The sequence below is a fragment of the Dunckerocampus dactyliophorus genome, chromosome 10 (genome assembly GCF_027744805.1).
Source record: "Dunckerocampus dactyliophorus isolate RoL2022-P2 chromosome 10, RoL_Ddac_1.1, whole genome shotgun sequence".
Lineage (NCBI taxonomy): Eukaryota > Metazoa > Chordata > Actinopteri > Syngnathiformes > Syngnathidae > Dunckerocampus > Dunckerocampus dactyliophorus.
In genome coordinates this window covers 18335532-18349769 of record NC_072828.1, presented here as the reverse complement: position 1 = coordinate 18349769, position 14238 = coordinate 18335532, and the positions used below count along the sequence as shown (strand labels likewise).

Sequence of the window (14238 nt, the reverse complement as noted above, 5' to 3'; positions counted from 1 at the left end):
GCTACAACTTCTTTCTTGAATTCAATAGTGTTTCTCACCTTCTCACCTGCTGGCACTTTTGTTTGGCTCCATGGTGGGTTATTTTGCAGCCATGAGCAATTTAAAAAAAAGGTGTCAACTGCTGATGACATTATAGATGGGCAATGGAGCTGGGGGACGATGACCGCCGGTTCCGGTTTTCAGTTGAGCTCATGCTAACAGGCACGTTTTGTAATAAAGACACGTTACGGACACAGTTGGACCCATGCAGTGTATTAACATGACGCGTCAACACGCCGGATTCTCTATTTGGGCACTCGAGTCTGTGGAATGATTCACAGGTGACGGACCAGTTTGTGTAATATTCTTAAAATTAGCTTTACAGCATGCTGTATTATTGTGTATTTAACTAAGCATCGCAAGATTTGGTGCAGGGTGTGTGATCCACGACGGTTGAATAAACAAGCAATGCTGGAAGTAGTCCATCCACGTCTTTAATAATACCGGAAGATTCAACATACCAAAAAGGGTAAAATACAAGTTTGCTCCATGCATTGTTGTATGACAATCGAAACAGTGTACGAGAAAAGAGGAAAAAAAATTGTCAAAACCTTTGGGCAAAAAACGAATCATATGAAAACTGGTTCAATGTAGTTGCAACACACCCACTCCAGTCCCCCTTCTTACATAGGGGACCAAACACCCTGGCCTGCCAATAGAGTCATGTCAAGACGGCCACACAGCCCCACTTTTTGACCACTTCATCAACCTCAGCCCAAAATGAGGACAGGCCAGCGTCGAGTCCTCAGACATTACTTCCTCATTGGAAGATGGCAACACATCACAACAGAAGTGATTTAAGGATGCCTTTTCTATCAAGCAGTAGCCAGGGAACAGACTCATTCACTGTATTAGTATTTCACTGCGATCTTAGATGGAAAATGTTCTCTCAGAATAATGGAATGTCATTTATTTCTCTAAGGCAAGAATGCTAACGAACACTTCATTATTTGCAATTATTTTTTGTCCATGTTTAGGCCTTCAACCTGCAACAGACAAATCTCCCATATTTATGTCCTAAACAGGAGTTGTGGATCTTCTCTTCCCCTTGTGTTGAGAAACAGTTTAATCTGAAAAGCCTTTACAAATAAACATCTTCACGAAAACAATTTATGGTGCTGTGGGAAGAGCCGTTTAATTTCCTCTTGCATTACAGTGTGCTACAAGCGCTGAGAAACTGGACACTTAGTCACTCGAACCTGTGTCAGCAGTTCACTGAAGCCAACTTGAGAAGAAAGCGTATGGAGGTTTTGAGTAATTTCTGAAGTTTGCAGTAATTAAAGTGGTTTCAATACAAAAGCATCCTACTGAATCTCTTGAATGTACCACCATCTAACTTTTCCTGTAAAAGACAGCCTCAACAGTTTCGTCACCCTATTTCTAGTGTGAGCATATCACAAAGGAAATTACAATTAAATCAGTGAAAGCAATAGTTATGTCATATTCTGTGAATCTGGAAAGATATCATTTACAATGCCGTTTTCAACTGGTTTCTCAAGTTTGGTGCAGATCCATTTGACATGCAGCACTCAGTGATGCAGGCTCAGCACAGAATTATTCATACCTGGGTCACATTTTAAGTTAAAAGACGATAGGTTTTTAATAATAATAATAATAATAATGATAATTTTGAGGAAAAATAAAATCCTGGTCAGCTCCCGTCAGACATTTTCTGATGGCTGCTTCACTTTTTGGCCACTTAGTACCATCAAACACCCTTTGCCTTCATCAAACAAAGGCCAAATAATACACGTGTCAACTTTTTAACACAATTAAATAACGATGACCTTGTGAATCTTCATTCATTACTTCAGTTTAGCGTCTTCTTTCTTCAGCTTGCATTAAAAAAAATCGGAAAATGAACAATGGAACGATATACAGGTGGTCCTCGGGTTGCGTACGACTTCTGTTCATAGACTACGATGTAAGTGAAGTTTTGGTCGGATGTTACACTTCAATTATATTATTACAGTCGTCCCTCGCTACGTCACTGTTCAAACATTGCACCCTCACTCTATCACGTTTTTTTTTAAATCAATGAATAATTGCTGTTTCATGGTTGAATATGGTCTATTATTAGCTTAAAAATATGCATAATTAAGCATATTGTACGTATTTTTGGCCTAAATTAAGCATTTTGAAGCATAAAAACGGCGAAATGAAGGAAAATACAAATATAAGGCATTCAAAAGTGGTATGAAGTTTAATACAGTATCTGTGACTTGTTTTGTGTGCCTAAGATGCGGTACCTGTGTGTGATGTCAGCTGGCTAGGGTTGACTGTTAGATGAGTGCTAGCAGTGTGAATGTTCACTCTATGTGTTCTCTGCTTGTTCATAAAGCGATTGAAGTGCATCAGGCGTTTCTCCGTAACTATAAACAGTGGCAGTAGAGTAGTATTCTGCACCCGTCTAGGTGTCAGGAATGTTACATTGATGAGACAAAAAGGTTTTCTTTCTGTAACTACGGAAATATTCCATTTATTAATATTGAATCCTCAGAAATTCACTTATCACGGTCAGGTCTGGAACCAGGGATGACTGTACACCTAAATTAACTCCGAAGTCACTCATAGTGCACACAGAACACATGAAAGATACAATATAGAAAGATACCAATGCAGTACAATAATAAACCACTAACTCTAAGAATTAAAACAGAAATAAAAAAAAGAACAATTTTTTACTTTCTTACACCATGTGTGCGCATGTGTGTATGTGTTACATTTTCCCTACAATGCGCAACCTTCTGCATTACACTCTTTTTGCCTCTCTCAAAAAAACGTAAAATACATTTAAATACACTCCTGATTAAATCTTAAGACCAGTTGAAAAATGGCTAGAATTAGCATTTTGCACATTTGGATCTTAATGAGGTTTTAAGTAGAGCTACAATATGCAAAAGCAAGAAGGGGGAGTGAGACAAAGAGCATTTTGAAAAAGTAATTTATTGAAAACAACAATTAAACTGAAATAGGCTGTTTATGAGCTGATCAAAAGTTTAAGACGATCGCTCAAAAAATAACAAAAAACTCTCCAAACCAGAACAAAAAATGTTCTCAGTAGGACTCAGTAATGAGTAGCTCCACTGTTCTTGTTCATCACTTCAAAAATTAGTTTGGGCATGCGTGATGCGAGTGTTTCCAGGAGGCTAGTGGGAACATTGCTCCAAGTGGTGAAGATGGCTTCACCAAGGGCATCAACTGTCTGGAACTGATGGCCATTTTTATAAACTTCCCTTGCCATCCATCCCCAAATGTTCTCTATGGGATTTAAATGTGGGGAACATGCAGGATGGTCCAAAAGAGTGATGTTATTCTCCCTGAAGAAGTCCTTCGTCAAGCGAGCATTGTGAACTGCAGCGTTGTCCTGTTGAAAAAGCCAGCTGTTACCACGCAGACGAGAGCCCTTAGTCATGAGGGATGCCCGCTGCAACATCTGCATCCGTTTGACGACCCTGCACCACCTGAAGCTTCAGTGTTCCACTAAATGCAAAATCACCCAGATGATGATGGACCCCCCCCCTCCACTGTGCCGGGTAGAAAACATCTCAGGTGGGATCTCCTTGTCATGCCAGTAATGTTGGAAGCCATCTGGACCGTCAAGGTTACATTTTTTCTCAGAGAATAAAACTTTTTTCCACCTTTCAATGTCCCATGTTTGATGCTCCCTGGCAAAGTCTAAACGGGCAGTTTTGTGGCGTTGAAGGAGACGAGGTCTTTGAATTCCTTTTTTGTTCTTTAAACCCTTTTCCCGCAGATGCCGACTGATGGTTATTGTGCTGCAGTCGGCACCAGTAAGGGCCTTAATGTGGGTCAAAGACCGCCCTGTGTGTTGATGGACAGCAAATCGGATCCTCCGGCTCAGCGCAGGTGTGATTTTTTTGGGTCTACCAGTTGACTTTTTTGTTCCATAATGCTCAGGATCTTTCTTTGATTTACTGCACCCAACCTCAACAGCAATGGCACGTTGCGAGAGGCCTCGCTTATGCAGCTCAACAATCCAATCACGTTCAGAAAGAGAAAGCTTCTTAGCTTTAGCCATCGGGACGGTATGACAGTGTGAATGCCTGACAGAAAATGCAGATTTTGCAGATTTTGGCTTTTATAGTGTGTGGTCTTAAACTTTTGATCAGGTGATGAACAAGTTCCAAATGTTTTTTGTCTCACTCCCCCATCTTGCTTTTGCATATTGTAGCTCTACTTAAAACCTCATTGAGATCCAAATGTGCAAAATGCAAATTCTAGCAATTTTTCAACTGGTCTTACGTTTTTGATCAGGAGTCTATTAGAACGACATCTTCGTTAAAAAAAAAAAAGTCAGTTGTTCAAGTTGTAATGCGTCATGTTCTGAAGACATAAATATTTACCAAAGACTTTGGTGCTCAGTGTGTGTTTGATGAGTGACGGTCTGACATGAATGCACAGAACGTATTTAGCAGATATGGTTTACATGTAAATAAACATATTTTACAGAAACGAGCGCAATATCATTTATATGATTACATCTTTGATAACAAGATCAGTGTTTGGCTTGGATGGCTTGCTCCTGTAAATGAAGGGTGAGGATGCTGCAATAAAGTCTTCCTCACACTGTTCTCAAGCTACATAAAAAGGCATTCACATGTAAAACACTTGCTCTCCTTCGACCAGACTCCGCAGCCGCCTCTGCTGCACACATTCCAGTCTGATTGGCTTAACTTTTGGCCCACAGCCCAGAGCGTGTCTGCATAAAACCCCCCCGTGTGTTGAAAGCCAGGGTCAGAAAGCAAAAGGAAATCTCGCAGACTCTCTTTGGACTTAAACACTAAATATTAAACAGCCTGTAAAGCACTGCGTCTGAAGTTTCTGCAAAATGTGTAAAGGTTTAGCTGCCCTGCCCCAGACCTGCCTTGTAAGGTGAGATTTTTTTTTTTTTATCAACTTTAATTATTTATATAATCTCATATTTGTTTGACTTTAGGTTTCATTCAAGAAATTTGTATAATCGTCAAAATCTTTGTTTCGTCAGAACACCTGAATTTCAGTTATTGATCTCTGAAAATGCTTTCGTCAGCTTGCATGACTAAACCACTGTACTGTACTGTATAATATTGCTAGCATTGTTGACAAGGACTGTTTTTAAGCTCTTAAAGTTACAAATAGCTTTCAATTTTACAAATATAGTTAACTTCTATGTCGAAAAAAGATTATTCTAATAAATTCTTTGCATTTTTTAAAAGGTAGGTCATAGATTTCTAAATCTGTTCATGTAAAAGCAGACATGTGCAATATGTAGGAATGATGGTAGCTCATAAACAGAGTTTTTAAAGTTGTAGAGAGTGAGAGGAGTCACGCAATCTTTTCTTTCCCCGCTGGGCTTTGTGTCTTGCAGGGCAAAAGAGATCAAGTCAAAATTGGGAGTTTTGCTGCAAAAGCCGGAAAATGCCATTGACCTCATCATTCCCTATCCGGAGAAAACTGAGAAGAAGCCGGAGAAGCTGCAGAAGTAAGTCTCTCCTGCGTGGCGGGGAGGGAAGGCGATGTTTTATTGTATGGTAATTTGTGGCAAAATAGCCAGCAGCTTAAGCAACAACATGATGTAAAGATCAAAACATTTTCTTTTCCACCTTACATACCTTCGACATTGCTGGAAATGCAGTGATCAAGATGCAAGTGACTGTACTGTAACTATTACGCTTAACATTTGAGTCAACTGGTATGAATAAGAATAAATAGGTACAATAAAAAAAGTGTAAAAATTCTTCATCAGTGTAGTCTTACCAGAAATCAGTAGGATTTTTGTTAACATTTCAGTATTTTCTCCAACGTTTCCCGATGTTTAATTTAAAGCCTCATCGTTTTCATTAATTAGCAGAATAAGGTCTGCAAAATCATGTTTAATATTGTATTTTCCTAATATTGTATCATGTAATATTGTATTTTTCTAATGCATCAGCAGATATCTAGGAGAAATTTGGAGGCTTTAAAAAAATATTCAAATTAGTCATTTCAGACGGCAGACAAAAATATAATTCAGTGTTTGGGAATCTTTTGTTTCATTGTAGAATTTGATAACCATGCTCATAGTTGATCTGGGTTTTAAAATTTTCTGAAATGTTCCATCAAAACCAATTGAGTTTTGATTTAGAAGTTTACATCATGGGCTTAACTATCTTACTAGTTCGGGGCCCTTGATGATTGATGTTTGAATGATAAAACCATAATCCCTCATTTATTGTGTTTAATTACTTCCTGACCCAACCATGATAAGTGAATTTTCGCCAAGTAGGATTCCTTATTTATAAATCTAATATTTTCGTATTTAGAGCATAAAAAAACCTGTTTGACTTTTTAAACATGGTTTTTAACATTAGTCATCTTTACACTCCTATTACTCAATATAGTAGACATAATAAGAGAAAATAAGCCATAAATAAGACCTCAGCTTGTGTGTGTTGCTATAAATGCGTTCCCTAGGAGAGGGGAGTGGCAGGCGGACAGAACGTGGCATCGTCTTTTTGCTTGGGATTTTTACGAGGGATTAAAAGCTTGTTGTTCCGGCAATCAAGTATGGTGCATGTGTGTCTCACCAAACATTACAGTAACAATACTGACACCTAGTGAGCAATTTAGAATACTACACATCATTCACAGGGTCTTTGAATGAGTCTTCTGAATGCTTTAAATTTGCATTTTAGTTCATTTAGCCATTTTCATGCTTGAAAAGGCAAAATAATAAAATAAATAAAAATAACATTTTTAAAAATATATTTTTTATATAGTTTTATTATTTATTTTTGGAGAAATCAAAATAAATTCAAACCACTGGTGTTTTTAAAAGTAAGTGAAGATGTAATGAATAAACGGTGTGTACAAAACACACAGAAAAAGTACAAAAAAGAAGTTCAAAAGGAGGTAGCTTGCATAAAACATGGTTAACAAGTGCCGTGAGAAAAAAAATTAACACAAGAAAAACTCTGTAAAATGGAAACTGATTAAAAATCTGGAAGAAGGGAAAACAATTGTGCTGAACACCGGAAAGAAAAAGTGCGGAGCAGCGAGGCAGTCCTGAAAGACATGAAGAAAATCTGAAAAGTATGAAACAAAAACCTATCTGGAATAATGGCCAATATAATCAACAACATGACGAATAATAAAAAGCCATGGCACAGAACAACTGAGGAAATCTGAGGAACAAGCTGACGTCTTTGTGGCGTGGATGTAGGGCTTATGAATGGCACTAATTACTGATTGCGTCCACCTGCCTCGCTGGTCCGGTCCCAGCTGCAAAGCAAGCTGCCTGCAATGCAAAGACAAATCAGGAACAGTCAGGCAGAAACAGGAACTCAACAAAATAAGGCCCAAAACTAACACCACCTACACTAAATAACATGCAGTATTGTGGCATATAAGTTGTATAATCATTCCACCATAGCAAAAATCACACTTCAAACAATTCATCATTCATACACGATAAGTGCATGTAAACTTCGGACCGACTGACTGAAACTGTACAGTACAGGACCAGATGTAATCAACTGGTAGCAGCTGGTTTCCAGGCAGATTAAATGGTTCGATGGTCTGATTTAGCGAGGCTCTGAAGATGAGATTTGCAGCAGCAACAACGGGATCTCTGTGTTCCATTATGTTTATTGTTGTAATCGTTCGTCACTGTACTGAATTGTCATGTCGGAACACATCAACCATATTTTTGGAGAAGCCGACGGCAATATATTCTTTTGTATGCGACTGTTAATGTTTGCATCATGAGCAGATTTTTAACTTGGAAAAACATTCAAAAGAACAACACATTTCAAATACCTAGAACACAAAGCTGACACAAAGTTTGGTCTTTAAATATACAAGGATATTTTGTGGATATACTGAAATCTGCCAGCTTTCAAAAAACAGAATTTTGCCTTTGAAATTTCCATGGACATAAGCAAAAATTCAGTGTGCAGTTGATTGTTTGGTTAACATTGGCCATTTGGTTAACATGAAGTATTCTCTATTCAGGCCTTCAAGTGAGGAAGCTGCTCAGTGGCGTGAGAGTCTTGACCAAGTCTTGAACAACAACTGTAGGTCTATTTTCTTTGCTTCTTTGCTCTTTTCAAGTTATTCACAACACACACGCAAATACATATTAATACAAATTGTATCACAGGCATTATAAATGTGGAATGTCGTGACTCTACCGCCATACGCATTATTATTTTAAAGCAGTGGTTCTCAATTGGTTTGGCTGTGTGACCCATATCACCCTTCAATGACAAGCGGCGACCCAAATTGTGGACATTTTTTAACGGATAGCTCTCGAATATCTTATTTATTTCATAAATTACAATTATCTATTAAAATTGTATATGTAAAAAGACTGTTTGCAAATGTTACAAGGCTGCATTAGAGGGCGCTAACTTTTGAACGTGTTGCAAGTATTATATCCCGCCCTTTTCCAGCTCCAAGCGAGTAAGCTATGCCCCAAGTAACACACGCAATGGCAGCAGCTTTTGCGAAGCGATGGCAATAAGCCTGTCACAGTAACAAATTTTGCTGGGCCAGGATTTTTTTATATTATTAAAAAATATATATATTATTTTTATTCATTTTTTTAACATTACTTTGTCAAGAATTATATGGCAAACTAATGAGAGTACATCGTATCGAAAGCGATAAGCTTTAATTTGTCAAGAGTATTTAACCTTGTAATTGGAATGTCCAGAGCTTTTAAATAAATGAAACTCCATCATCTATGTTATTGTTAGTGAGATGTCTTGTTTAAACATTCAATATTCCAACGTTTTTTTTCCAAAGTGGTCTTAATCTTCTTTCATAATGTTTCATGTTTAAATTTTCCGTATAGAATATTCTAGTTCGAGTGTATTAATGTCTTTTTCCATCTTTCCATTAGATGGTCTTGCAGCTTTCCGTAGCTTCCTGCAGTCTGAGTTCAGTGATGAGAATATTGAGTTCTGGATGGCCTGTGAGGATTTCAAGAAGACCAAGGACCCGCTGAAAATGGCGGCCAAGGCCAAAATGATCTATGAAGACTACATCCAGTCTGAGGGACCCAAAGAGGTCAGGGTCTCGTGTCGTGAATGTCATGGAAAACAATGTGCACATCACATGCAGTTGCCTAACTAGAAGGTAGATGTAAACAGAGCAACGGTTTACGCTTACAAAACATGTTTATCACTCTGATTAGTATAGTTTTGAAAGCCACGTGTTAACAAATGTCAAAGGATGGAATTGAAAAATTGATCCCATGCATTTAGCTGGAAAAAACAAGGTTAGCAAATTGGGCCAATCGGTCGGATAGTCAATTCCCCTGATGCACTGTTACACTCACGATTACAGGCCGGAGTTTGCTCCGCAGCCACGCGTTGTCAGCTGTGTTTTAGTTCCAGAAATAAGAGCGGCAACAGCACATTTCCCAGACTGAAATCACATCTCTATTGATGAAGCAGACGGTCAGAACTGTCACCAACGAGGAAACGTATCAGGGGTTTTACTGGAATATCTACCACGCTACCATAAATAAACAAATAAATAACTAAAAATACCAACTAGTGAGATGGGTTTCAGATATGTGCGGGAAAAAGCTGATTGGCTTGCATTCATCCGCCATGTTTAAGCTGGTTCTTTCATTTTCACGCTTAATTTCAATCATTTGGAAAATGGAGCAAAAGCTACAAGAGGTGCACTGATGACTCTGTTGATCTTAAAGGATTTGCAAAAAAAAAAAGATATTCAGCGGGACTTTGGGACAAGCTGGTGGCTCTAAATGTAGCACACACTGTAACTAGTGATTCCCATTTGGACCAAAATCAATTTGGAACACAGGTCCTACAGCTAGGTATTGCATTCCTCAAACCACCGCCCATCTTGCCTTCATCCTGTTGAGTGAGCATTACAGTGTTGTCGCTTGTGAAAATGACTCCATGCACCTGCGTGTTCACAAACTGTGGTCCACTTCAGACGTTGATCTAACGCCACAATTGTCACTTGCTGTACTTACTCTGTTTTCTTCCTCCACCTTGAAGCTGAATCATGAACCTTCTGCATGATACTGAACTATAACATAACATTCACATGAGTTTGATTGAGGAGTCTAAACTACTCATAGGTGACAACATTGTGTTCCGCTGCCACAGGTAAACATTGACCACTTCACCAAGGATGTGACTTTGAGGAATTTGGTGGACCTCTCACCTCAAACCTTTGACCTGGCCCAAAAGAGGATCTACTCCCTGATGGAAAAAGACTCCTTTGGTCGCTTCCTGAGATCTGAGCAGTACCAGGAACTCCTCGTCAACTAAACCTGAACAGGAGACTGAGCAGCTGGGTTGGGAGGTGAAGTATTTCTAAAAATAGGATTCATTAATACAGTGAAACCTCGGTTAGCATCAATCATTTCCAGCAGGTCCGACTGAAACCAAAATGTACTCTAAACCAAATACATTATTGTTAAGAAATAATGGTAATCCACTTAATCTGTTCCAGACACCCGATAATATTAACACAAAAATAGTTTTAAAATTATAGTTTTACATGCTGATAACGATATAAATGAACATTTAACATCACTTTTTACCTTGATTGATTCAATAGTGTTTCTAATCTTAATCGTCACCCTAATCATGGTGACACTTTTTTTTGGCTCCATTGAGGTTATTTTGCAGCTTTGATCAAAAGAAAAGCAGAGACTTGTGGTGTAACTGTGTTAGTTTGCAAATAATTACAGAATCAACTGCTGATGACATCATAGACGGGGCGACGGCGCAATGACTTTCAGTCCCAGTTCTCTCCAGTTCTCTTTTGTTAGCATGCTAATAGGTCGCTAACAAGTATGTTTTGTGATAAACGTACGTTACAAACACAGTTGGACTCACTCTGTTTTAATAACACCACAAGACAGGCGGCATATTGTAAGCTAACTAGAAAATGCATGCCAATTGAGGCAAAATTTCGGCGGAAATTTGCAACGTCAAACAAAAAAAACACGCTAACCGAGGTTTCACTGTAATTAAAAAACAAAAGTCAAGAATGAATGCAACTGCTACAGCTGAAATAGCTTCATTTCATGTCATATCAATACAACAGGCTTAAAGTATCAAAATTCATATTTTCCAAATTGTAAGGAAGATACTATACAGACACTGCCGTACTTACAAACTAGTTTGTTCCAGAAGGCTGTTGGCATCTTAGCACTGCTACGATCATTCTTGCCATTAGCCATGATGGATGGGCTAAATTTATCACACTAAACAAAACCTCATACTACGCTGAAGGCAGCACTATTTTAACTGCCAGTGCAGTATGTTTGTAAGTAGTGGAGCGTCTACATTGGAAGTAGGCCATCCACCTCTCAAGTTAAAAAACAGACATGAATCCCAATCTTATTTTTTTTTTAAAAGAGAGTTGCTGGGAATGAATTTGAAACATCACCAAATTTTGTTCCCTGTGGTACGAAACGACTTTGACACACAACTAATTTAGACGAAGCTGATGTCAGTCAACTTTCATGTAGAAGAGATGAACGGGTTAGCTTACTAAATCTGCTTTTACTCGAGAGCACCCAAAGGAGGAAGAATCCTTTCACTTGACCAAAGTTCATGTTCATGATAGCGAGACACTGAGGCAAAACCACATGAACTCCATTTTGCAATTTATTATAAAAAAAAGGAAAAGGAAAGATAACCAAATTACACGCCAAGAGACTTAAATTCATTTACTTGCTTCAGAAAACATATATATATATACAGTATATATATATATATATATATATATATATATATATATATATATATAAACGTTTATATTTTACATGTATTGTATCATAGTTATTTACGAACATACACTATTTGGACAAAAGTCTTGGGACAAATCTTCTGCTCAAATAAGTCAACATTTAGACTCCTCCCAACTGAATCTTAATTATTTATCTGGACACTTTAGACTATTTCTGCAGAAGGCCGCATACAGAAAAAAAATGTATGTTCATCAATTTTATTTTTTACAATATGCCAAGGACTGTTTTAACCGAGTCTATGATTCTTTGGGGGGAAGTCCCAATACTTTTGTCCTTAAAAGTCTTAAACTTGTCCTTGTTGACCAAAGTTAATATATCTGTGTAAACCAGGGGCATCCAATTTTGTTCCACTGAGGGTCGCATCCTGTAAAATCTAATTCGGGGACCATTTGTAATTTAGTAAACAGGCTAAAACCAAACCATGTAGATAAGCTAAGACGATGCATGTATTGAAAGAAAAAAAACAGCCTGCATGTCAGCTGTGTGTTACAGGGGTCAAAGTGTATTATTATTAGTGTTAGTATGAACATTTCAACTTTTTCTCGTATTACAAATGGCCCCCGATTGCACTTTGGACACCCCTGGTGGAAAGTAAAAAAAAATCATGCTGTGTGTTGTTGTAGTTGTTTTTCCCGCATGTATTGACATGTTAAAAAAATAAAATGTGTCACTGCAGGTTACAATGTATCATACGAACAGTGGAAAGTATAATGCTCACTTTCTCATCTCTCACAACAACGCACCAATTTAGGGACTCTCACCAACTTTCTATTTGGGCTCCGAGGAGAGGCATCCTTTTAGAGCAATGACGGCTAGTTGGCTCAGTGGTCACGCTCCTCGGCCACTAAACTGCAAGTTGCTAAGATGGGAGATCACGTGAGGGTGACTCACAGAATAGAAAATGTGGAGCGATATGTTTTTTTTTAAGTCTACACAAAGCTATGAGAAAACCTGGCGCAGTGCTTTTCCAGGTGTTTTTATTTATGTGAATGAAAGCTGAACCGCCCTGACTAAACACGACTGCAAGCATGAAAAATTGGGTATTTCTGTTTTGCAAGTATCATTAACTAGTAGTTAATCAATCATAATTTCACTGATATATCCAGTGCATTTAACATTATTGAGTAATTCAGCAACTTACTCTATATATTCTAGTGCACATGCAAGTGAGCATTGATGGAAACGATGGGGGAGTTTGCATGCAATGTGACTTCAAGTGTGATGGTATGTACTTTGTTTTATTTTATAAAAGCTTGTATGTCATAATCAACACAACAATACAGTATTATAATCTGCATATTCAGCACTTAGTCATTTGTGCAGAGAGGATTGCGCTTTGTGGCATAGATTGGCCAGTCTGTTGCCATAAATAAGGAAAGAAAAACAATTAGAGCTTGAGTGCTGAATATTTCACACAATCTTGCATGTACTGTATGTCTTGCCTTGACCACATAAAAATATACCCGCTACATATTCCTCTGATGATTTGTCGTGTTGTTTAACTTATTCATAACATAACTGTTTTAGCTGGTTACCAGGGTTATGCACATCTCAGGAGGAACTTTGGTCCACACTTTTTTACAGATACTCTCCAAATCCTGAAGATTTTGAGACTATTGCTTGACAATACCGAGATTATCGCTAAATCTCAGATCACTCCACAGATTTTCTATGGGATTAGGGTCAGGAGACTGGCTAGGCCACTCCAGGATCTTAATGGGCTTCTTTCTTGAGCCACCCCTTTGTTGCCTTGTCTGTGTGTTTTTGGTCATTGTCATGCTGGAAGATCCATCCACGACCCATCTTCAGTTCTCATCCAAGAATCTCTAGTACATGGCCGCATTCATCAGCCCCTCAATGCCATGAAGCTGGGCTGCACTGTACTTGTTGACAGAGTAGACGCATAACTGAGGGCAGTTAGATTTCCTGTCCCTCACTCAGTGTACCTTGTCCATTCCATTCCATTGTCTTCCGCTTATCCGGGTCTGGGTCACGGGGGAAGCAGTCTCAGTAGGGAAGTCCAGACTTCCCGGTCCCCGGCTACCTTTTCCAGTTCCACCGGGAGGACCCCAAGGCGTTCTTAGGAGACATAATCCCTCTAGCGTGTCCTCGGTCTGCCCCCGGACCTTCTCCCGACCTGGGCATGCCCAGAACACCTCACCAGGGAGGCATCCAGACTAGATGCCCGAGCCACCTCAACTGGCTCCTCTTGATGTGAAGGAGCAGCGGCTCTACTCTGAGCTCCTCACCCTATCTCTTAGGGTGAGTCCAGCCACCCGATGGAGGAAACTCATTTCAGCCACTTGTATCCGTGATCTCGTGATTTCGGTCATGACCCAAAGCTCATGGCCATAGGCAGTGGCGGACTTAGCAATTTTGTGGCCTAAGGCGAACACATATGTTCTTTTAAC

At 38.9% G+C, this 14238-nt stretch overlaps 1 protein-coding gene across 1 annotated transcript; it reads left to right on the top strand.

The window, feature by feature from the left end:
- The first annotated feature begins 4767 nt into the window (after window positions 1-4767).
- On the top strand, window positions 4768-13309 carry LOC129189253 (regulator of G-protein signaling 5-like). The gene is made up of 5 exons (XM_054790761.1): window positions 4768-4935; window positions 5411-5524; window positions 8035-8096; window positions 8927-9093; window positions 10170-13309. The coding sequence occupies exons 1-5, from the start codon at window positions 4892-4894 to the stop codon at window positions 10332-10334; spliced, it is 552 nt and encodes a 183-aa protein (XP_054646736.1). The 5' UTR covers window positions 4768-4891; the 3' UTR covers window positions 10335-13309.
- The last annotated feature ends 929 nt before the right edge of the window (window positions 13310-14238 follow it).